General features: G+C 34.4%; 1 protein-coding gene across 10 annotated transcripts in view; it reads right to left on the bottom strand.

Moving 5' to 3' along the window:
- The window catches only part of LOC126766162 (transcriptional activator protein Pur-alpha), a 90,381-nt gene extending 70,270 nt beyond the window's left edge, over positions 1–20,111 (bottom strand). For 5 of the 10 annotated variants that reach the window (XM_050484043.1, XM_050484040.1, XM_050484041.1 and 2 more), the window contains exon 1: positions 18,872–18,971. Coding sequence is in view for 1 of the 10 variants with exons in the window: in XM_050484042.1 (XP_050339999.1) it covers positions 18,872–18,902 (31 nt within the window). In the remaining 9 variants the exon portion in view is untranslated. Of the gene's footprint in view, positions 1–18,165; positions 18,280–18,358; positions 18,845–18,871; positions 18,974–20,015 lie in introns of those variants that run through there. The other 5 variants (XM_050484037.1, XM_050484042.1, XM_050484036.1 and 2 more) reach the window with 5 other exon arrangements.
- Positions 20,112–24,709: the final 4,598 nt, after the last annotated feature.

Here is a 24,709-nt window from a genome sequence, read left to right on the forward strand (position 1 = left end):
TTACGGATATTACATTGTTTCTTTAGAAAAAAATCTATACAAAATTTCGTCAATATTTCTTGGGGCCTATTCTGTAACTCGATTCGAAAATGTATTCTATTCGAAATTCGGATCTACTTTATCATTATGCGAAAGTAGTACCACCCTGTGCCAGCAAAAACACGTACAATATTCGTTTTTGCTTTCTACAACTCAAAAGCTAACGAACATTTTATTCGAAAATTGGCTTGAAAATCCGAAAATCGAGTTACAGAATATAAAAAATCCGAATTCGAGTAAATTGATTTTCGAATCGAGTTACAGAATAGGCCCCCTTGTCAAATGCAAAAGGTTTCCATACCAGGACTAGATTCCGATCGTTCAGTTTGTATAGCAGCTACATGATATAGTAAGCCGATCTAAACGATTTCTTCGTATATTACATTATTATCTTAGAAAATAACCTGTGCCAACTTTTGTGACGATAGATTGTCAAATGTGAAAGTTTTCCATACAAGAACTTGATTTGACCTTGTCAAATGCAAAAGGTTTCCATACCAGGACTAGATTCCGATCGTTCAGTTTGTATAGCAGCTACATGATATAGTAAGCCGATCTAAACGATTTCTTCGTATATTACATTATTATCTTAGAAAATAACCTGTGCCAACTTTTGTGAAGATAGATTGTCAAATGTGAAAGTTTTCCATACAAGAACTTGATTCCGATCGTTCAGTTTGTATGGCAGCTATAAGTTATAGTGGTTCGATATCGACAGTTCCACCAAATCAGCAGCTTGTTGAAGAGAAAATGACGTTTGCAAAATTTCAAAAAGATATCTTAAAAACTGAGGGACTAGTTCGAATATATAAAGACAGACGGACATGGCTAAATCGACTCAGGTCAACATACTGATCATTTATATATATAGTTTATAGGGTCTCCGACGCTTTCTTCTGGGTGTTACAAATTTTGTGGCAAACTTAATATACCCTGTTCAGGGTATAAAAATACAAAGACACCAATATCCCTATCATTGGTGATTTCAACCTTCGAAACAGCTCAACTCGAATTGACTGTAAGAACCTTCTATATGAAGGATTCTCTTTAAAGGAATGCCGACAATTTAATACTGTTCAAATCGACAACAATATTCTTCTATAATATTCTTCTTTTTGTAACCTGGCAATTTAATACAGGTCACTCGAGCGATTGCCACAATAGACTCACACCATCCTGCCCTTGACATCACCATTGAGCTCCAGCGGACCTCAAGCCAGTAATGCTGAATATGGCAACCTAAATGCCTTTTATCTAAACGTCGATTGATCTCACCTGCACTCATTACCTTTCCTAGACAGCAAAATCAGAGTCTTTTATAACATTATTCAAAAAGGTATCTTAATTTATGTTCCAGTTCGTACGCTAGTCACTTTACTTACTGATTCACTACCGAATTAAAACATTACTTAAGAAGAAAGCGCCATTCACTTTCCTAGACAGCAAAATCAGTCTTTTATAACATTATTCAAAAAGGTATCTTAATTTATGCTCGTCGTAGGAAATCGGACGGCAGACTATGGAATTGAGATTCGAAATGAGCTTGCACCGATTGCTACCATTAACGAGTTTGATGGTAGCACCAACGACGTCTACAAAACACTGTTGTCTCTAAATACGAAGAAGGGCGCTGGTCTGAAGGGCTTGCCAAATATCTTTTCCAAAAATTGGACACCAGCCTCAGTGAACATCTCGTAGACATATTCAGTTTCTCACTCCGAAATGGCACATTCCCAACTGCTTGAGAATCTTCCTGTGCCTGTACTATTCAGAAGCCCCAAGGTCTAATGCTTCTAACTATAGGGCAATTTGTATACAATCCGCTCGGGCTTAACTCTTTGAAAATATAGTTTGTCATCAAACCATGTCGTTGGCGGGACATCCACTACTTTCAATTTATTAATTTATGTAAATTATCTACTCGAAGCTCTAAATAACGATGAGACTGTTCACATAGTCTACACGGACTTCGGCAAAACATTTGATAAGGTAGACCCATAGTATTCTTCTAAATAAACTAAGCAGATACGGCATTCGAGGTAACGCACTGAGATGGATCCACTCATTTCTTATTGGAAGGAAATTTCAAGTAAAAATTGATGGGCATCTATCTACCAAGAATGATGTGACTTTCAGTCTGAACATCTACTTTATGCAGACCAGGAAGGATTTCAAGAATCTCAATTCATTACTACACCTTTTTACATTTCTGGTTCTTTCAATCTTGGAATACGGTACCGTAATTTAATCTGCTTTTGCAGACACCGCAATAAAACATATCGATAAATACAAATGAAACTCGAAAAGAGCTACCTTTATGACTTTTCTAGAGGGCATAGTTCAATAAATGACATCTACGACTATTTCAACACAACAGTCGTTTCTAAATGGACTTCTGCATTGGATTCCCTTATTCCAGGAATCATCGTATATTTCTATACCCCTAGTTTAATGATATTTTTAAATTAAAGATGCATTTAATTGCTGATCCTACTTCTTATAAACATGTTTTGTAATGTCGATTGGAGTCTATATATTTAAATAAATGAATAATTATAGCCGGCGGAAACTTACAGTTTACGTTTAATTAATTAAGGATTCGGTAAAAGTTTAGAATAGCTTAAAAAAAATAACCTAGATCGGCTTGATTGAGGATTTCCTCCGGTAAATTTTCTTGTGCTAGTATGCAGCTCTAAAGAAATCTAGTACTAATGTTTAATACATTTTTTCAATAAAATTTGTATTTGGCAATCATTATTATGAAGTATAGCTCATTTTGGAATGTTGTATAAAACTTACCAATCATCAACAACATTCCTTAAATCGCAATGAAAGTATTTTTGTTACTATACACATATATAAATACATATTACATAAAGTTTATTTTATTTGTTTATTCTCTTGCTCTTCTAATGTGGATTATTCACAATGCGCAACCAGCTGTCAAAATTACTTAAAGAAATAATGCATTTTTTTCATGAGCAATTACTTAAGAGCTGTATAAGATCCTTTATAGCCCTGACAGACGACAGCGCTAATATGCATTAGCGGGCTTAATTTACATTTACTTGCGCATTTGACCCATGTGTCAACAATCTGGCAACCTGTGTACAAAATAGCAATAGCCAAGGAGTGGCATCTGTACATGAAGAGAGTCGTCGAGTGGCGTCGGTTGCATACACACGCAACGAACAGCGAAATCTATTTTATTATGTATTTCTTTATTTTCTAAACTTTGTAAAACTAACTTTAAAAGATTAAATAAACTATTTGTATAATATTAATTACTGAAAAGAGGTCTCCTGACCAGCCTCAGAAGTGAGATTAAAATCTACGTGTACAAACGTAAAGTCGCAGTTGTGAAAAACAAAAAAAAAACGTATTTCTTAAATGCGTAGAAAATTCCAAAGTTGAGACTCCGCTGGCAGAGTTCTTGGAAATCGGGGCTCCGCTGAACATTCGTTGTGAAATTATTTGCCGTTAATTTAAAATTGTCTCGTTGCTTCTCACAAGTTCAGATTTCCTTTCGTTTCGTCGCTCTTCATTCAGTAGAATAAGCTGAACTACTGAACTAGTAACAAAAATACGCTCATAAATCGTCTAGAGAGGTATAGACATAACGAGGAGCATTACGAAAGTGCTAGTTCGGTATTGTTAGAACAAGTTTCTGAGTTAGAAAAGACAATTCGCGAAATAGAACTGCGGCAAAATGTTGCAGCAACATCTTCAGACTTTGTACCACAACGTATTTCGTCACCATTGGATACAAATACACTTCTCACATCCTCGAACGTACACACCGCGCAATCAGTAGTACCCCCATTGCAGGTACCAACCACGCAACTGCAATTCCCTGTACCTCTGTTGCAGGTACCGACCTCACAAACGCAAATACCGGTATCCTCGCTGCAGATACCGGTCACGCAAACGTATGAGCAAGTAGCTTATTCAATACCTGAGCATACCCCTAGGTACACGCATGTTCCTGTTTATCCAACTTGTCCCGTAATATCTGATCCACAGTATGCGCCAATCCACCACCAGCAAAATTGGCAACCGCGTCCAATGTTTAATGTGCGCGAAAGAATTGATCTATTGCCATCGTTTAATCCAATTTCAAAGATGTCATTAAATGCTACACAGTTTATTCAACGCGTCGAAATGCTAAGTAATGCATACAGTATCGATGACAATTTTCTACTTTTTTCTGTGCAACAGAAAATGCAAGGACCAGCCAAGCAATGGGTCGATTCCTTGCCTGTTGTATACACGACCTGGCCCGGTTTTCAAACCGATTTATTGAAAATTTTCCAACGTTACACAGTGTCGCCGATGCCCATATTAAAATGTCGCAAATGAGAAGAGGGGAAAACGAATCTCCTCAAGAATTTTATTATCGCATGGTAGCTTACGGCAATAAACGTGGTATTTTTGAAAACGATATTGTTGTTCACATCAGAGTTCGCAAATACTCATCACTGAGGAGTAAAATTTTTATCTTCCTCCTCACTACAACACAATTGAGGAGCAATAAATTTTGATTTCCTCAATTGTGAGTTCAAAGGAAAGAGAGCTCTTCTAGAATATTTCTCTTTAATACTTATCTTATCTTTTCGCTCCAATATTTTCCGCATACGTACGTGCTCCTCAAAATAATACTCCTCACAAGAGCGCTAAGTTTCTTTTTCTCATCTCAGGTTTTATCACTCAGTATTTTGTATCGCTGATAAAGTCAGTTATGCAGCAGAGAGTGCACTTGAGCAATTTCTTATTCTCTTAGAGAGTATGTATATTTATAAATTTATGTTAAAGTTTAATTGTTGTTGGTGGGGTTATGTAAACAAAACTATAATACTCTCCTTAGCAACTTTGTTGCGAGAGTATAAAGATGAGTTTTATTTTTCGCATCACTTGAACACTCAGAGCGATAAAAATAAAGATGATGCGTTAGGCAAATAGTTATCTTTTAAAAATGCTCGCTCATGCTAATATATGAGTGAGCCAAATACGTGAGGAGTTTTTTGTGATGAGAATGTTAGTTAAGCTTGCGCTCCTGAGTATTTGAAATGATGTTCTCTTGCAGAATATTACTCATCAGAGCAAGAGCGTATTTTGATGGTTTTACGAACTCTGGTTCACATCATCAACGGTATTAATGATAGTGATTTGAAAAGAAAAATGTCGAAAAGTTATACACGGTGTATTGATTTGTTGCGTGATATAAATAACTATTCCATTTATAACGACGTAAAAATAAACACGCATTCTAAACCAAAGCCAATACAATCCATAAATTCTACGTTCGGTACGCGTAACACAATTCCTAAATTGAATGAGAATATAGTGTTACAACTGTTCAAAAACGAGGCATTATTCCATTAAGTGCCCGGAGCCACAGAAAAAAATTCGTTGTGCAAAATGTCAACGCACTAACCGTACAACCGAAAAGTGTTCCGAAAAATCAAACCCTGTAAGGGCAATCGAGCCAGTGAAAAACGAAATCTCTGACGGTATTTTAAAGCAAATTAAAGTTAATGGTGTAAGTACAAATGCTTTCGTAGATCCGGGAAGCAGTCGTACTCTTGTCAAAGAAAGTGTTGCGATAAAACTCGATAGTATCAGTACATGCTCTATCACACTGAACGGATTCGGTGGAGGTAAATACGTATGCGATGCAAAAATAAACGCAATCGTCGAAATCGACAATGAGAAGGTTGAAAGTGACATTTTAATCGTGAAAGACAATTTATTAGACGAAAATATCTTGCTTGGAACTGACTGTTTATGTAGAAACGGTAGTCGACTAGTGATTGAGAACGGTGGTTGTCGTGTCGAAAATGCTTTAAGCAAACGTGCCGACACAACAATCGATAAAAATTATTTAATTAAACTCGAGCAAATATTTTCGTCGTACCGTGATGTGTTCTCAGAGAAAGTTTCTGATCTTGGTCGTTGTAAGCTAAAGAAAATGGAAATTGAACTGAACTCGCAAACACCCGTAAATATGAAGCCGTATCGTATCCCTTCTTCGAAAAGACCAATCGTCGCCGATATCAAAGAATTACACGAACATTAAATTATACGACCATCCGAATCTCCGTACGCGTCACCAATCGTCCTGGTTGAAAAACAAAACTGTGAGCATCGTCTTTGCGTAGACTATAGGTGCCTAAATAAAATTACAACCAAAATGTCATACCCAATGCCAGTTATGGAGGAACACTTCGCACAACTCGCAGCTAATAAATATTTTACAACGCTAGATTTAAGAATGGGGTACTCTCAAGTTGAGCTAGAGGAGAAATCGAAACAATTCACGGCATTTGTCACCAATGAAGGGCACGACGAGTTTAACAGAATGCCTTTTGGGCTGGTCAATGCTCCGGCCGTGTTTCAAACTATTATGAACACGTTGGTGGCTAAAATGAAAACGGGTGAGGTTTTGGCGTGTCTAGATGACGTCATTTTATCCAGTCGTACGATTGAAGAAGGTTTAAAGCGTATTGAAAAGTTCTTGACTCTCCTTAGAAAAAGCGGTTTGACTTTGCGAATCGTCAAATGCAAATTTTTAGAAAGTAAAATCGAATACCTTGATCACGTGATAACCGAGAATGGTATAATGCCTGGGAACCGTAAGCTATCAGCCATCTCCAATTTCCCAGCGCCGACGAATATCACAGAGTTAAGACGTTTCCAAGGACTCACGGGATACTTTAGGAAATTTGTTCCTGAATTTTCATTAATCACTAAACCTTTAACAACAATGTTACGAAAATCCGAACGCAACTTATTTCGCTGGAATAAGCCACAGCAACAAGCATTTCAACGTGTTATCGATATTTTGACATCCGCTCCGGTGTTGGCCCTTTACGATCAAAATGCGCAGCATGAAGTACATACAGACGCTAGCAGTATCGGCCTCGCAGGTGTCTTAATGCAGTCGTATGATGGTAAAGTGTGGCAGCCAACGATGTACTACAGCCATCATTTCACAGAACCCGAAAGCCGATATCATTCATATGAGTAAGAAGCTCCCGCCGTTGTCGAAGTGCTAGACCGTTTCCGCATATACCTTCTTGGTAAAAAATTTCGACTTGTGACCGATTGTGCAGCCGTAGCCAAAGTTCGAGATAACAAAGAGCTCAAAGCAAAAATCGCTGGATGGTGGCTGAAATTATCCGAATTCGACTTTGAAGCAGTACATCGTTCCGGTAGCAGGCTACCACACGTAGATGCCATGAGTAGAGCAGCTGACCAGCCCGCTGAAAACGTGGAACCGGTAGGTTCTATCCTCGAGATACAAGCCGACGTCAACGGTTGGCTTTACACTATGCAAATTCAAGACGAGAAGTTACGAGAAATAGTCGCCATCCTACGAGGTCATGTTAAATCTGATCGAGAAACAGAAATCAAGAAATATTTTCGAATCCAAAATCACCGCTTTTATCGTCTAGAAGACGATGGCCTTAAATTCGTCGTTCCAAAAGCTGTACGATGGCGTATTGCTCATCTATACCACGACAAGATTGGTCATCATGCGTTAGAGAAGACTGTATTCGTAGTAAGTTTTGGTTTCCCCAAATACGAAAATACCTAAAGAATTACATCGCCGCGTGCATTGATTGTTGCTATCGAAAAGCCCAATCCGGTAAAGTCGAAGGTGTAATGCACAACGATCCGATAGAACCGATACCGTTTCGCTCAATTCGCGTTGACCACCTAGGTCCATTCATTCGCAGTAAGAAAGGAAATTGTTACATTTTGGCTATATCCGATGCCTTTTCTAAGTATTTTATAGTTAAAGCGGTGCGCGACACGCGGACGATTCACGTAATAAATACCTTAAAGGAGATAACTAGCTATTTTGGGTTACCGGCTGAACTATTTTCTGATCGTGGTACCGCTTACACATCCAAAACATTTACGTCCTATTGCGAAGAGAACGGGATAAAACGGCTGTACGTACCCCGCTTTCGAACGGTCAAGTCGAACGCGCAAATCAAACAATCCTTAGTTATTTGCGGACGTCTGCAGATAATCAAAAAGAATGGGACTTAATGTTACGAAATTTACAATTTTCTATTAACTCGCAGAAAAATAAAACGTCGGGTTATAGCACAAACGAACTCATTTTTGACTTTAGCTTACGCGATCTTGCATACAATCAGTTAGTTGCCGCCGTACATGAAGACGTAGACGAATCTACCAATAATTTTCCGATAGTTGAAAAACGTACCCTTGCACCCAAAAATATCGAGCGCGAAAGAGAAAAATTGAAAAAACGATTCGATGAAAGGCATTCCCTTCCTCGTATATATCACGAAAACGATTTAGTAGTCATAGAAAACGAAATTTCCGCAACCGGTGAGTCGAGTAAATTAGAACCGAAATATCGTGGACCCTATCGTATCGCGAAGGTATTGAAAAATAATCGGTATTTAATAGAAGACGTGCCGGGTATGCCAATAAAATCGCGAACTTTCTCATCCGCTTACGAGTCAAGCAAACTTAAGCCGTGGTGCCACAACTGTCCCGAACTTGATGACGAACTAGTTCCCGAAAACTACGATGGCGCCGAAATCGAGGTCGATTTCCTGTCAGGAAAGGCCGACTGTCAACAATCTGGCAACTTGTGTACAAAATAGCAATAGCCAAGGGGTGGCATCTGTACATGAAGAGAGTCGTCGAGTGGCGTCGGTTGCATACACACGTACCGAACAGCGAAATCGATTTTATTATTTCTTTAATTTCTAAACTTTGTAAAACTAACTTTAAAAGATTAAATAAACTGTTTGTATAATATTAATAACTGAAAAGAGGTCTCCTGACACATGTTAATGAAAGTTTGTAATGCACAAGAATTTCGTGCATTTAGCTGAATTTACCAGAATTGAGTAGGCTCAAAACTGGCCGATTTTTGCTATTTTTTAACAGATGTCGCTTGAAGTCTGCTGCCTCCTTTGCATTTACAGCATCAGAGGTAAGCAGTTTTATATTGCTAATTAAATTATGTTCAAGTATATTAACAAAAACAAATTTTAATATTTTTAGATGGCAGGAAATAAACAACGCACAGTTTGCTATCCATTTTTCCAATATTCTTAACTTTTTCGCACACTTTTTCCGCATTACAATCAATTATTGCTTTTAATTTAACTCTATAAATTATTGCTTTTATTAACTCTATTACCTTTCGACGAAATTAATAATAAACGAATTTTTTTGTTAAATTTATATTGATTTATCAAAAATACCAAAATTTCTATTAATAATTTATCTTATTCATTTTTATTTTACTTTTTTCTTTTTAAATAAATAAACAAATTTCACTATCAGCTTTCTAAATGCACAAGTCTGCCGTCTGTCACCATAAAATTTCAATGCGCATTAGCGTTGCTTAAGGCGCATTAATTTTGCTCGTCTGTCAGGGCTATTACCCTATCTACATATCTTACAAATGAACCAAAGTAGATAAAAAAGCAATTAAAATCCCAATGACAGGCCGTAAAACGTACTTGAAAAAAAGTAACCTTGGCCGAGCCAATACCGGGATTTATCAAGAGAAAGAAACTCCTGAAAGATTTTGCGTTACTCATCACCGATAATGAATTTTTTTATGCATTTTACTCGTTTACAAAATGTATTCACATTTGTTTTGCCTGCAACCATTGTCTTATTGTATGAATAAATGGATTTCAACGAAAGTTAAATTTGAATTAAAGTAAGTTTTGCACTATTTAATACAAATCAAATCTGCAGAACCGAATTAGTGAAGTGTTAGTGGATATACACCCAACTCTTTTATTACACGGTAGATACGTTCCTCAGAAATCCGTGTAAAAAAAACCGTGTAAAAAAGGAGACGTTTCCTAGAGAAAAAGGGGGCATACGTTCCATGTCATCTTAAAACCGTGTAAGATTAAATAAAGAACTATAACTATTTACTTCGAAAAACCGTTATAAAAATTGTTGAAAACTATAAAATTTCAGATATACATACATACAAATTGTATGTTCATATGGTATTTTATTGAGCATTAAAACTTAAAATACAGAATTCATACAGGTGAAAAATTGGTAGATTAAGCAAAAAACAAAAGAAATCTGTTAATCCAGAACTAAGAACAGAAAAATCAGAATAGAAATAAAGAAAAAATATTAACCTTCTATATAATTATTCGTCGCTACTAGATAACAAGCGCCATTGTTTGCGACGAACTGGACTAAAGTCGGTATTATCGGTAGAGATATCCATTAAAGCAAATATCATGCGAAAAAATGTGTGGTAAGAGATATAGAATAAGGGGATTTCCCAGTTACTACTATGTATGTTCATTTCAGCAATGGTGCTAAGTGTGGTAAAAACAAACATAATTACAAGACAGTGGTTTAAAAACCGTAGATTAAAAAAATTTTACAAAAAAAAAAATTTCTCAACCGTGTAACTTCAAATCCGTGTAAAAAGAAACCGTGTAAAAAAAAAAGAGTTTGATGTAAATGTTAAAAATATATCGTCACCTAAAATGCAAAATAACGTAACATTTTCGGAAATTTACTGGGGAAAGAATAAAACCCGTTATAAAATGGAAGATGCGTGAAACAAAATTAAAATATTGGTTAAAACAGGATTATATCTGATAGCAGAAACTAAAAATGTGGGGCATATGTACTTAAATGTATGTAATTTGAAGTAGTGGATCGTAATCAATGAAACACTCAATTTTGAATTTTTTGATCATACGTTATTTTGCATTTAAAGTGACGATATGTATGTGTAAAATTGATTATAAATCAAATGTTTCAAAAACCATAAGTCAGCGGCAATATATGAATATATTTTCTTATTTTGGAGAACCTCCTCCATCGGCACAATCCCATTTTATACCCGAAACCGGGGGTTGCTATTCTAAATCCCAGCCATTTTGCGCTTGAAATATACCCAAAATACGTATTTATAGTGCGCTAAAAAAAGTGTATTTTGAAACTTATGTTGCACATCCATTTTGGAGTGACTCGGCAAAACAATAACCCTGATCGATGCAACACCGTGTAGTTCACAATTCTTTCGCGTCCTACTACTTTCGGCATTAACGGCCTTAGTGCCTTTATCGAAGTGATTTTAAATTGGTCCACGCTAAATCTCTTGGTGCGACTCTGATTTTGCGGCATCTACTTGTCAGCATTCGAAATCTATTACATTATGACAGCTAATTTAGTGCGCAAAGAGAAGCAATGAATCTAATTCCACCTGAAAATCGACTTAACAAATGAAAAAATGCGTCCATTATTTCTATTATATGGAAAATATTCAAAATAAGACGGCTGTTATTTCAAAATACTAAATGACAATCTTTACTTATGATAAATATTAAGTGATGTGAATTCTTGAAAGGCAAAAACAGCTGTTTTTTCATCTTTCCAACGGCAGTGAGAACGGACTGATTAGTGAAGGGCTTAAATTTAATCTAATCCCTTTAAATTTTCGGTCTGAACATGGTAAGTATATAAATATTTTCCTTGCGATTTAAGGGTAAAAATAAAAAACATTCTTGTAAAATGAAGTTGTAGTTACAGTCTGTCGAGCCGAATTTTTTAATTTCGAAAAATTTTCCAATTTACGGAATTTAGAAAAAAAGTATGCGTTTTACGTCATAAATGTCACAATTTAATGTTTATAAAATTTTTTAATAAAATGATCGAAAATCCGGCTTGACAGACTATAGAGAAAACATTTTCGAATATTTAAAAAAAATCGCATCAAAAAATGTTAAAAACTGTATGAGTTATCATGCAGACCGTGCCGGGAAAAGTAGTTTCGAGAAAAACGCGTTTAAAGACGGCGCACTTAGCCTAGCTAGCCTCGAGCGCACAAGTTCTCAAGGCTGTATCTCCGAGACTATTTCTCGAATCAACTTTAGGACAATATTCTAGAGGTGTTGTAGAATTTAATAAGACAATAAAAAAAATCCATTTTTTGAAACCCCTAAACCTATGTAAACCCTTAAGGAATGTGGTTGATGATCGGTAAGTTTTAAACAACATTTCAAAGTAATGATTTTAACTAATTTAGGATGAATTTAACGATTACTTTGAATTTCCTTCAAGAAACAATTCTTGATTTCATGTTTCTTCGCAAAACCAGCGTTGCCATATTCGCATTTTATTGAAAAAATATATTGAAATTTAGTACTGGATTGTTTTAGAGCCGCATACTAGCACAAGAAAATTTACTGCAGGAAATTTTCTTGACCATTTCTTAATCGTTTCTTTATATGAAGTTTTTACATTTCTTGTGAGCTGGAAACTACCCTTTAACAAACAACTGTAAAAAATCTTTATAATTTAAGTAGAAATTATAAAATCTGTTTAAAATTTACTTTCTTCAACAATTTAACGGTGTAATATGTATTTATGTAAAATGTCAGCTAAAACAGGGTTGTAATTATATTCTTACGTGTCATTATAGGAAAATAAACATGGGTTTTGGTCTGACATATTATTCAGGCATTGCAAATAATTTTCTGCGTGTGTTTGTTATTGTGACGTTGCACACAGAGGAAAATTCTGCAATTCGTGCGTCGTGCAAGGGTTTTGCAAGAGCAAGAGAATACCGCTTCGCTACATCGAAAATGATATTTTTTCAGTAAAACCAAAATTTAGAATAATTGCCACTGACTTATGGGTTTTGAGATATTTGCATTTAAAGTTCAAAAAATACAACTATTTAAAATTCATCTTTCTCCGAATTATAATAAATTAGTTTTTTGCATAGAAATCTTTACTGCGTTGGCGGCCTTTAGCCGCGTTTCAAAAAAATAACCCTGGCCGATCCACCATCGGGATTTATCGAGATAATGAAAATTCTGAAAGATTTGTACATTATTCATTACACGATAATGAATTTTGTATTGACGGTATAATCTTTCTTTTTTACTTATTTTTACTCGATTATAAAATATGATAACACTAATTTTTTGCGTGCTTGCAACCATTTTCTTATTCTATTGAGCTCCTTTTTGCGTTAGCGGCCTTAGGTCGCGTTTCAAAAGAAGGCCGCTAACACAAAAAAGAGTTCAACGCAAAAGAACTGAGGACGCCCAGGTGTTGTTCTGACCGAGGGTTATTTTTTTGAAGCGCGGCCGAAGGACGCCAATGCAGAAAGGGAATTATATGCGGAAAACTAATTTGTTATTTATCTATTTGTTTTCTTTATTTCTTTTGGTTCTTCTGTAAAATATGAACGTAAGGTAGCACTGATTAGTAGTTAGAATGCAACCCTTTTGTTATTGTGTGAACAAAAATAATTGAACAGAAGTTAAATGTTGAATAAAAGTTATTTTTGCATTATTTATACTAATATTATAAAGAGGAAAGATTTGTACCTATTTTCTTATGTTTGTAATGAATAGGCTCAAAAAGTACTGGGCCGATTTAAAAAATTCTTTCACCAATAGAATGCAACATTCTTCCAATTCGACATAGGCTACATTTCATTTTGAAAAAAATTAGGGATCCTTTTTAAAATTTTAACAATGTAACCGAAGGTGTAGAAAAATGAGTCTTAAAATGTCTTTCGTCGAATGCGCTGCCGAAACTATTAGCGATAGAAGAAAATAATGTACAACATATTGAAGAACATCATAATGTCTACAAAAAACTCCGGGGTAGCAATATGTCCAACTATTGTAGTTATGTCCCAACAACAACTTTTTTATTTTAAACATTAATGAAAATGCATGAATCGCCAAACCGTATGTACGCTCATAACTTTCATACGACTGAACCAAATTTGATAATTTTTTTTTTTTTTTTAAATGTTCGTTGAAGTTCAAGGATGGTTTTTACGGAGAGAAAAATTCGAATAATTGCCGGCCTAAAAACAGCCATTTCTTTTTCCCATACAAACGAATGAATGTTTGATTGTTAGTAACGCTAAGAGAACGGCTGAACCCATCTTTATGAAATTTTCAGAGGTTGTTCGTTGGGGATCAAAGAAGGTTTAGAAATAAAAATACCTTATACTTTTCATGAAGAAAAGTCGGAGAATTGGATAATTCCAAAAAGTTCAATTTTTTTTTTAATTTTTGTTTGTTTTGTTTTTCAATATTTTGTAAATTATTTGAATCGTTCAATTTCGGTCGCTTGCTTTTTATTCCGGCTATTCAAAAAAAAATTATTGAAAATTATTCAGTGAACACTTAACGTGTGTTTCTCACAAAGAGGTCAATTGCAGATTGAAATTTGTTACGAAGCCACGAATAGATCGCCCTAATATCGGTCGGCGTTCTTTTCGTCGTCAACGTATGGCAGCCCAAGGCAAGAAGTACTTCCAGGATGCGGTGACAAACTTGCGGAATTATGGATCGCGGTCAATCAGCAAGCGATCGTCATAATGTCACAGCATGACTTTTCAAACAACAGTTACGATGTTTGATTGACTTTTCTTGAAGCAACGTATATGTGGTGCTGTTGGGTGCTAGATGTAGAGGTTTTCCGCATTTTTCTTTGGATTGTAACCATCATCGGATCAAATTGATGAAATCATTTCTGCGGAAATTCCTGATGTAGAGAAAGATCCAGTATTATACGAAGTGGTGGAAACCAATATGGTTCATCTTTTCGGTTTGTATGTCTGACAATGATTGCATGAAACACTTTCCACCTGCTTTTCTTTCGGAAACACAAACTGGAAATGATGGATATCAACTCTATCGGCGTCGCTCACCAAATAACAGAACATTCAGCAATCAACTTACAAGAGTGAATATCGAAGTTGACAACACAGGGATCGTACTATATTCACCGTTATTGTCTAATTCACATTCACAACTCATATCAATGTTTAATATTGCAGTTTGGTGAAATCGATAAAATACGTTTGAAGGTACGTCACCAAAGGAAGCAACATGGCGATTATTGGTCTTGAACGATACGGTAGATACGTGAACTGCAATAAAGCACTCTGTAGGATATTTACTTTTGCAATTCATGAAGGTTTTCCGACTGTTGTGCGTCTCGCAGTTAATTTGGAGAATGGGCAAAGAGTGTATTTCAACACAGAGAATACAGTACAGCCAGTGGAAACACCGCCAGCAACAAAATTAACATTGACTAGTTTTTTCTAAACTTTCGTCAGTGATCCGTTTGCGAGAACATTGTTCTATTCGGAAATACCCTGATTTTGTACATGGAATGCATCGTCGAAGAAATAGTTGTGCAGAAAGCAAGGCCAACCAGTAGATTGACATCCAGATGTGTTCTCAACTAATGCATTAGGACAAATTTACACAATCCACCCGAAAAACGATAATTGCTTCTACCTTCGGTTGCTATTGATTAATGTACGCGATTCAACTTTATTTGAGTCATTGCTTACTGTGAAGGGTACGGTGTGTGCAAGTTTTGGAGAAGTAAGCCAGCGATTACAATTGCTGGAACACGTTAAGCACTGAAATGAAAATGAAGTTCGCATACTTTTCGCGATAATCATTTCGACATATCAGCCTTCAAATCCGCGTCAATTATGGGATACGAACAAAAATGACATTGCCGAAGACATTTTACATCGCCTTCGCTAAAAATTGGAAATGGTACAATTTCGGTTGATACTTCCGGTGGTTCGATATCAATTGCATCTTCCCTTTATCAACTCACGAAATATGAACTCATCGCAAATGTTCGGATATTGGCCAAATTATCGTAACTACAATTCCTTAAGTGCACGCGCAATGTTGGCTGCCAAAAATACCGATGTTGTTGACTTAAACTGGAAGATTCCGGGAGACTTGCGCTCATACAAATCGATCGATCGTCTTGACAATGAAGACGACGCCGTGAATTATCCAGTGGTATTTCTAAATTCTTTGCACAGGCTTGGTATGTCATTGCATCGTTTGCGTCTCAAAGGAGGATCGGTCGTTATTATGTTTCGCAATCATCATGCCCCGAAACTGTGTAATGGAACCCGACTGATTGTGACGCACCTATCGAATACAAGAGGCAGAATGCTTGATTCTACGAATTCCTTTGAGTTCTAACGATTTACCATTTCAGTTCAAACGTATTTCGTTTCCAGTGAAAATTGCTTTTGAGATGACAATCAACAGGACCTAAGGATAGTCGCATAGTGTGACGCATAATTTGGAAGTGCTATGTTTTTCACTCGGAGAAACACACATTTTAAAGATGAATTTTTGAACTATTAATGCAAATATCTCAAAAACCATAAGTCAGCGGCAACTATATATTCTTGATCTGGAGGACCTCCTCTATCCGTACATACCTATTTTTACCCCAAAATCCGTGGATGCTATTCTAAAATTTACCCTTTTAAGTAGTGGAATTGAACTTTAAATGCAAATATCTCAAAAACCATAAGTCAGCGGCAACTATACATGTACACACATATATATTTTCTTGATCTCTAGGACCTCCTCCATCCGTACCTACCCATTTAACTGCGAAATCGTGGGATTTTTGTATTATTTCTTTTAACTTATCAAAATGATTTTCACTTAATTTTTGGGGTCGGCTTTAGTATACCATCCCACGATTTCAGGGTTAAAAGTGGTATGGTTGGATAGTGCTGATGCTCCAGATTAGGAATATGTATAATTATTGCCGCCGCAAACTTATAGTTTTCGAGATATTTGCATTTAAAGTTGAAAATTTTGCAAATTTAATTTTGCAAATTTAATTTTGCAATTTCTCGACTTATGGTTAGTTTTTCTTCCGTATTATCCACTTTTTATACACTTACAATTCACTACAATATTTCTACATATTTATTTTTTATTAATATTTTAGATGTTTGCTTAAAATAAGCATTTTATATTTTACATAAATATTATTACACGTACAATAACAATAAGTCTTCCGTGTTGTCAAATAATAAGTATTGCCATATCTACACATTTATCAAACGAATAAATAATAGGTTTATACGCCAAATACATAAATCATTATCCTTTTTCTTGCTATATCATGAGTAATAATCAAAAAAGGAGTTTTACTCGAAAAAAAACCCTGACACACCCTGGTGCTGGCACACCCCGGTGTTGGATCGGCCAGGGTTATTTTTTTGAAGCGCGGCCGAAGGCCAACGCAAAAGGAAGTTTTACTCGAAAAAAAACCTGATACACCCTGGTGTTGGCACACCCCGGTGTTGGATCGGCCAGGGTTATTTTTTTTGAAGCGCGGCCAAAGGCCGCCAACGCAAAAAGGAGTTTTACTCGAAGAAAAATCTGACACACCCTGGTGTTGGATCGGCCAGGGTTATTTTTTTGAAACCCGGCCGAAGGCCGCCAACGCAAAAAGGAGTTTCAATCGTAAAAACCTGACACACCCAGGTGTTGGTCGCCCGGGATAATTTTTTTCATGCATTTGAGTTTTTTTTAATTTATTTTTATTGTTTTCAATCATTTGTGATATGGTAACACTTATTATTTGACAACACGGAACACTTATTGTTATTGTGCGTGTAGTAATATTTATGTAAAATATAAAATGCTTATTTTAAGCAAATATCTAAAATATTAATAAAAAATAAATATGTAGAAATATTGTAGTGAATTGTAAGTGTATAAAAAGTGCATAATACGGAAGAAAAACTAACCATAAGTCGAGAAATTGCAAAATTAAATTTGCAAAATTTTCAACTTTAAATGCAAATATCTCGAAAACTATAAGTTTGCGGCGGCAATAATTACATATATTCTTAATCTGGAGCATCAGCACTATCCAACCACACCACTTCTAATCCTGAAATCGTGGGATGGTATACTAAAGTTTCCCCAATTTTTGTACTTTTTCGGTAAATTTTAACTTAAAAATATCATAAAGTAGTTATACCCTCGCATTCATGCACTTTACACTTATTTAGTACGTGTACACATGGCCATGTGTAGTTTCATGAAGGTAAAAAAAACACATTTTAACCAAAACATATTAAAAAGAGATATTAACGGTAATTTTAGGGACGCAAATATGAAACACATCAGTTAGTATGAATATCTACACACATACATGTATACTAGTATATAGTATAGTAGGATATATACATATATATAGTAGAATATATATATATATTATATACATATACTTATATAGTAGGATATATATACATACAGCCATTTCACTTGGGATTCATTTATTGGTTATTTTATTGAAACAATTTCTTTTCGCTGTTATATTTTAAATAATCGTTCCACAAATTATTTAATTTGTATTTGTACACATGTTTCCATAGCCACATACATTTTGTTTCAATCTCAGTTGGGCCGAATACAAGTAGCATTCATAAATTTACAAACACACTTACGTCTTTTATACGACAAATACAGGCAGATTCAGATTTGAACAGCTCAGAAATATAAAACGAACGAATAACTATTATCGAGTAACGCTGGGCAACGAAAATTAGTAAGATACAAAAGGTAGATAAACTTGCACACATAACGATATAAAGAAAAACCTTGAAGGTTATACGCCACACGATATATTATAAAAAGTGCCAATAAAACTTCCATTAATCAGTAATACAGGTTATCTTTTGCCTCCATAAACACTAAGCTTATGATTCCATTAACTGCTTTCCTTATATTGCGTATACAATGCGTTCATATTTTAAGTGTTATTCATATGTACATAGTTTTGATTTCTTTCAAACATATTGAAGTTATTCATGCAATCTTTCTCATGAATAGTTTGCCGTTTGTTCACAATTTAATCAGCGTATAAGAATTCATTTAGCAACTGCTGACATGATTCCGTTTAAAGAAACTTTATTTTCTTTTTAATAAATATGTTCATACTTAAACTAAAGTAAACCAACCGTGCGACGAACTTTGCAGAACAGCTAGCATTCAAACCGACTGCCAGGGATATTTATCTCTGCTGACTGTTTTAATGACTGAGGGTCGAACCAAATAACCGAATGACAAGACACGGCGAAGAACCAGTGAGCAAAGTTTTTTCAAAGAGATAGATATGTATTTTACTAAGTGAGAGCGGCAGATACTGCCGTGAGAAAAAACTAACTTAATGTTTGATTGTGCATTCTGATTTTAGAACTTCAACAAGTGATTCAATAAATCGGATATTAAACTTCCAACATTTCGTTTCATATGCAGGAATAAATATGTTTTAATTTATAAAATATGAATAATTTCTCTTTTAGCGCATATCCAGAATAAATAGCACATAAACTCAATCTGTTTGCATACCCACAAGTGAAACCTTTGTATTTAACACGGGCGCAAGAATTATAGAATACAAGATTACGCCAAGTGCCATGTTGTGACGTAATTCTTTTAAGTTTATAAGAAGCAGCCTAGAATAGCATGGAAATTGTAAACAAAAACACAAACACTTTTGTTAATTCGCGAAATTGACTCAATTTTAAAAGCTTATAGTGAAAGAGTTTTAGAGAAATTAATGATATAATGTTGCCGAAAAAACATTTTAGTTGTAGTTTAATAAATAATTTTATATATTGACAATATAACTGCCAATTAAATTAATCATTGTAATTACGAAGTATTCAGCAATTTAATTTTATTATACACTAATATATAAGTACATATACATATTAATAACAGTTTTGATTTATTTAAATGAAATGATAATGAAAATAGGGTCGGGTTTAGTATCGCGCCGGTTAATTTTGGTTCACTGTACCTAAACGAAAGAACCAAATTTTAAACACGCATGTATGCTTAAATTATCGAACTTTATTTTAAAACATATTTTATAAAAATCGGTTCACAAATTTTTCCACAAATTCACTTTAAAAAATGCTATTTTTTGCAAATTTCTAAATATATGCTATTGTATTTTCATCTGTTGTGCATTGTACCAAGCCAATTATGGATACATTTTCACGCACATATATTACTTATGAATTATAAAAACCACTAGTAATGGTTTTAATTACTTTTGATGGTTAATTTCTTTGTAAATCTTTAAATAAAATACACCTTTTTCTGCATTGAGTTCAGTAATGCGGATAACCAAAATGACTGCCTAATTTGAACTGTCAAATTACCGAGAAAGCACGAACAAAAGGAATAAATTAAACCCACTTAGCAATAAATGTATGAAGTGAACGCGAAAAGGTGTTCAATGCTAAAATAGGCTATGTTCGTAAATGCATCATGACTTGCAGCATAAGCAACAGTAGCAACACTGCAAGTTTGACGTTTGATACTTCTTATACAATTTTTGACAATTTGCAGATACATTTGTTTTCATTTTTGAACGCGTATAATACTAAAATGGAAATTTTACTGAATCTAACACTAGACGAAATTTGTGAGCAAAGAAATGATAGATTTTCTTTAAATTTAAGAAAAAGAAGGGTATTGAAGTCAAAAAGAAAAATTTGTAGGTACAAATGTTTGTCTTTTAAAAGACAAAGTATTTATAGAACAAACTTTCGGGATTTTTAAGAAACAGTTTAAAATTTTAAATTATATTGAAGCTTCGAGCATTAACATTACCACATTTAATGTAATACTCGCTTGCGCTATCTTACACAATTTTATCATAAATAAGAGAGGTTATTTTGAACATATTAACGATACAATAACACATGCCGATATGGAAACCAACAATGAAATCGAAGGAATTCAAGATGCCCCCATTCGCCGTGTTGGTTCAGATGATATCAATGGAATCGATAGAAGAAACTATTTTACTACTCTGTTTTCATCATAAAAAATTTACTTTACCTCACCTTCCTTTATTTGAATAATTTTTTTTATTACTTTTTCTGATGAACTTCATTTTAATTTTTATTGTTTTCATTTACATTTTTAACTTCGGTCACAACTTTCTTCCACAATACATTTTTTTTCCTTCTACACGATTTAAACTCGTCCTCCATATTCAACTGTACTCTTAGCAATAACTGTGTCTCCGCATTACTGAGATTTTCACTAAAAATTTAAAAATAATAATTTATACAATTATTATTAACATAATTTAACTAAATTTCAATACAAAAATTAAAATAAAACAGTTTTGCACTTTTCGTCAGACATCATAGTTAAATGCAGTAAACAATTTTTTGATAGAAATTATGAGTGACAACTGATAGAAGTGTTGTCTTTTTGAACGCTTGATTATTGCAGTGCTGCAATATTGGCAATATTGGTCACGATGCATTTACGAACATAGCCATACTGTGGATGGCGTAGCCGGTGTTGGACCGGCCAGAGTTATTTTTTTTATAGCGCGGCCGAAGGCCGCCAATGCAGAAAGGAATGAAATGCTAAAATACTGACTTATAGTTTTAAAGATATTTGCATTTAAAGTTGAAAAATTGACAACTTTTACATTGATAATTTGTATATAGTGAATAACTTTTTCACTTATATTATGCACTTTTCACTTACTAACACTTCAATATAACGTTTCTGTATATTAATATTTTTAATATTTGTTGTAAATAAAGCTTTATTTTAATTATTTTATTTTAGTTAAAATTCTCTGCATTTGCACAATAAGAAAAGGGTTGCCATGGTTATTTTTTTTGAAGCGCGGCCGAAGGCCGCCCACGCAAAAAGGAGTTCAACGCGAAAAAATTCTGATACACCCTGGTGTTGGACCGACCAGGGTTATTTTTTTGAAGCGCAGCCGAAGGCCGCCCACGCAAAAAGGAGTTCAACGCGAAAAAATTCTGATACACCCTGGTGTTGGATTGGCCAGGGATATTGTTTTTTGTAGGTTGTTGATTTTCGTATTTGGGGTATAATCTGCATGAAAGACTTTAGGCCAGGGATAATCGGATGCCCAACTTATTCCAGTGTGAGAGCGCCTCAAAATAAGTGTTTTTTTATAACATTTTGCATTATGGCCAGATCGAACAACACCCAACATTTATTACGATTGCAAATTATTATATATTGGACTTTTAACATATGACGAAACTACTTAAATCCTTTTTTATGATTTTATGGTATATTAAAACAACTGACTTTTGATCTTTCAATACTTAACAAGGTGAATTAAGCTTGTTAGTTCTCAATAATCAAATGTTGTAAATCATTTGTAATTGAAAATTAATTCTATTATGCATCAAATTACAAAACGTTTCATGAAATATATTTAAATTTCGCATTTTCTTTGATTTTCATTGTTTTAAATTTTTATTAGCGATCTTGAACAGCGGCAACAAATTCCTCCGTTCACATATTTTTTTGGTAAGATTTCAATCTGGCCATCGCTCGTTTCCAATTGTTAAACGTCAAAACCAGAGATAAAGAGATGTCAATACTGGATTCCTGGTTAGAACCTTTCCAATCTAGTCAACTATCAAAGTTTAGGTGGTTTTGACGTTTAGCAATTGTTCTCTCACTTCCAGTGAGAGAGGAGTTGGACATCTCTTTATCTCTGATAATTATGTTGGCTTGTCATAAGCTATCATAGCTTGTATACTGAACTAGACGCATTACCAGTTCATCGCTTTTTTTCATTCACAATAGCAAGGTTTTTCCCAAAAAAAGGAGTTGGCAAAGCGAGAAACCTCATTTTGACAATTAAAAATCTAATACCATGTTCGGACTGACACTTAATCACACGATTTCGGCTGTTGAGTGGTTTATCCCACTAATCTTATAAATTTGTCAAGAATTCGCCATATAAAAATGACAGTTCAAAATCACTTCATCGGAGTGATTTGAAACTGATCCACGCTAAATCTCTCTGGGCGACTCTGATTTTGCACCATCTACTTGTCAGCATTGGAAATCTATTACATTATCACAGCTGACTTAGACACAGCAAAGGAGAAAAAATGTAAACAAACAAATTTTTATTAGAGCAAAGAATCTAATTTCTGCTGAAAATCGACTTCCCATTATTATTTCCATTATGTGGAAAATATTTAAAAGAATACGGCTTTTATTACAAAATACTATATGACAATGTTTTCTTTTGATAAATTTTGAGCGATGTAAATTCTTGAATGACAAAAACAGCTGTTTTTAATCTTTTCAACGGCAGTAAGAACATTGTTGGGTTATGAAATGCTTAAATGTAACCTAATCTTTTAAATTTTCGGTATGAACATGGTATAAACAAACCAAAATCACAGATTTTTTGGATAAGTATTAAGTTAAAATGAAGACAAATATGGACACTTGTTCTCATTTTTTTGTATTCTAGACTTCAAATAACTAAAATAAACATAATTGTATAGCATATTAATATTCCGTTTACAAATTTGAAACTTCAAACTAAATTGAATATCAGCTGATTGTTGTTGTCCGCATTACCAACCTAATTAGTTTTTAGCGAATATATGGAATACGCTGAGTGCGTTTTATTTGTCCATGATTTAGCTATTAGCTTGTGATGGTCAAATAAAACACGGCTTCATAGTGGGATTCTGTAACCAGTCTCTAGTCACCATTTGAGACATTTTGAGGTAAAGTCTCAATGTGTGACTAATTACTATTCACTTAACAGTCTCTAGCGTTAGTCTCAAAATATTGCCTCAAATTTGAGGCTTGATAGTTAGCAGGTTACAAAACTAAAAAGAACTCTTGTCTGAAATTTTGTATATACTGAATAGGGATCAACGTAGATATTAATCAATTGTAGTTTATTTTTATATTTGGTAAGCAACTCAATCACGAAAAGGTTAAAAATAAATCAATTTTATACCATGTTCAGACTGACACTTAATCACACGATTCCTGCTGTTGAGTGGTTTATCCCACTAATCTTATAAATTTATCGAGATTTCGCCATACAAAAATGACGGTTCGCCTCATCGGAGTGATTTCAAACTGATCCACGCTAAATCTCTCGGTGCGACTCTGATTTTGCGCCATCTACTTGTCAGCATTGGAAATATATTACATTATCACAGCTGATTTAGACACTACAAAGGGAAGAAAATGTAAACAACCAATTTTTTTTACAGCAATGAACCTAATTTCAGCTGAAAATCGACTTTCAAAATGAACAAGTGTTTTCTGACTATGTTATAAAAAATTTAATATTCAAGTGTAAAAAGATCTCTGAATAAAATCGTCTCAAGTCTCAAAAATTGGCTCTAACTTAAAATCTCAAATTTAGAGACTTGAGACTTCACAGTACAGAATCGCACGGTTATAGAGCCCATACACGGGCACACAAGTGCGTTCGATCGGTATGAATTCGTTTGCCCATACACGACACACAAATCCACTTTGCGTTCGTTCTTCACAGAGTTAACATGTGCGACAGACAAGCGGAACATTTCTTGGAATTTATTTCTAATGTAGCACGTTTATATATTTCTTTGTATTTCGTTAATAAGTTATTCCAACTTTTATTTTTCTTACACTATGTATATGTAATGTATGCAAAAAGCGAAAACTTTGAAGCGTGATTTTCATTTTTACGATTATTCTTAATTGGCGGGCAGGATAGAAAAAAACTAAACGTCGTATGGAATTAGGGCAAAGTTTATTATCATTGACATAAAATTATCTTATATTTAAACTAAAAAAAGTATTAAGAAGAGTCAAGTTTTAACATATTTTTAAACAGCATAAAGTAAAATTTTTTTGGCCAAAAGCCACTATTTATTCAATTTTTAATAAAATTTTAAATTTTACACTTTTTTGGAATTTTCTTAGTTTAACTAGAAGATTAATTAATAAAAAATATGAATCTCTTC

The sequence above is a fragment of the Bactrocera neohumeralis genome, unplaced genomic scaffold, assembly GCF_024586455.1.
Source record: "Bactrocera neohumeralis isolate Rockhampton unplaced genomic scaffold, APGP_CSIRO_Bneo_wtdbg2-racon-allhic-juicebox.fasta_v2 cluster11, whole genome shotgun sequence".
NCBI lineage: Eukaryota > Metazoa > Arthropoda > Insecta > Diptera > Tephritidae > Bactrocera > Bactrocera neohumeralis.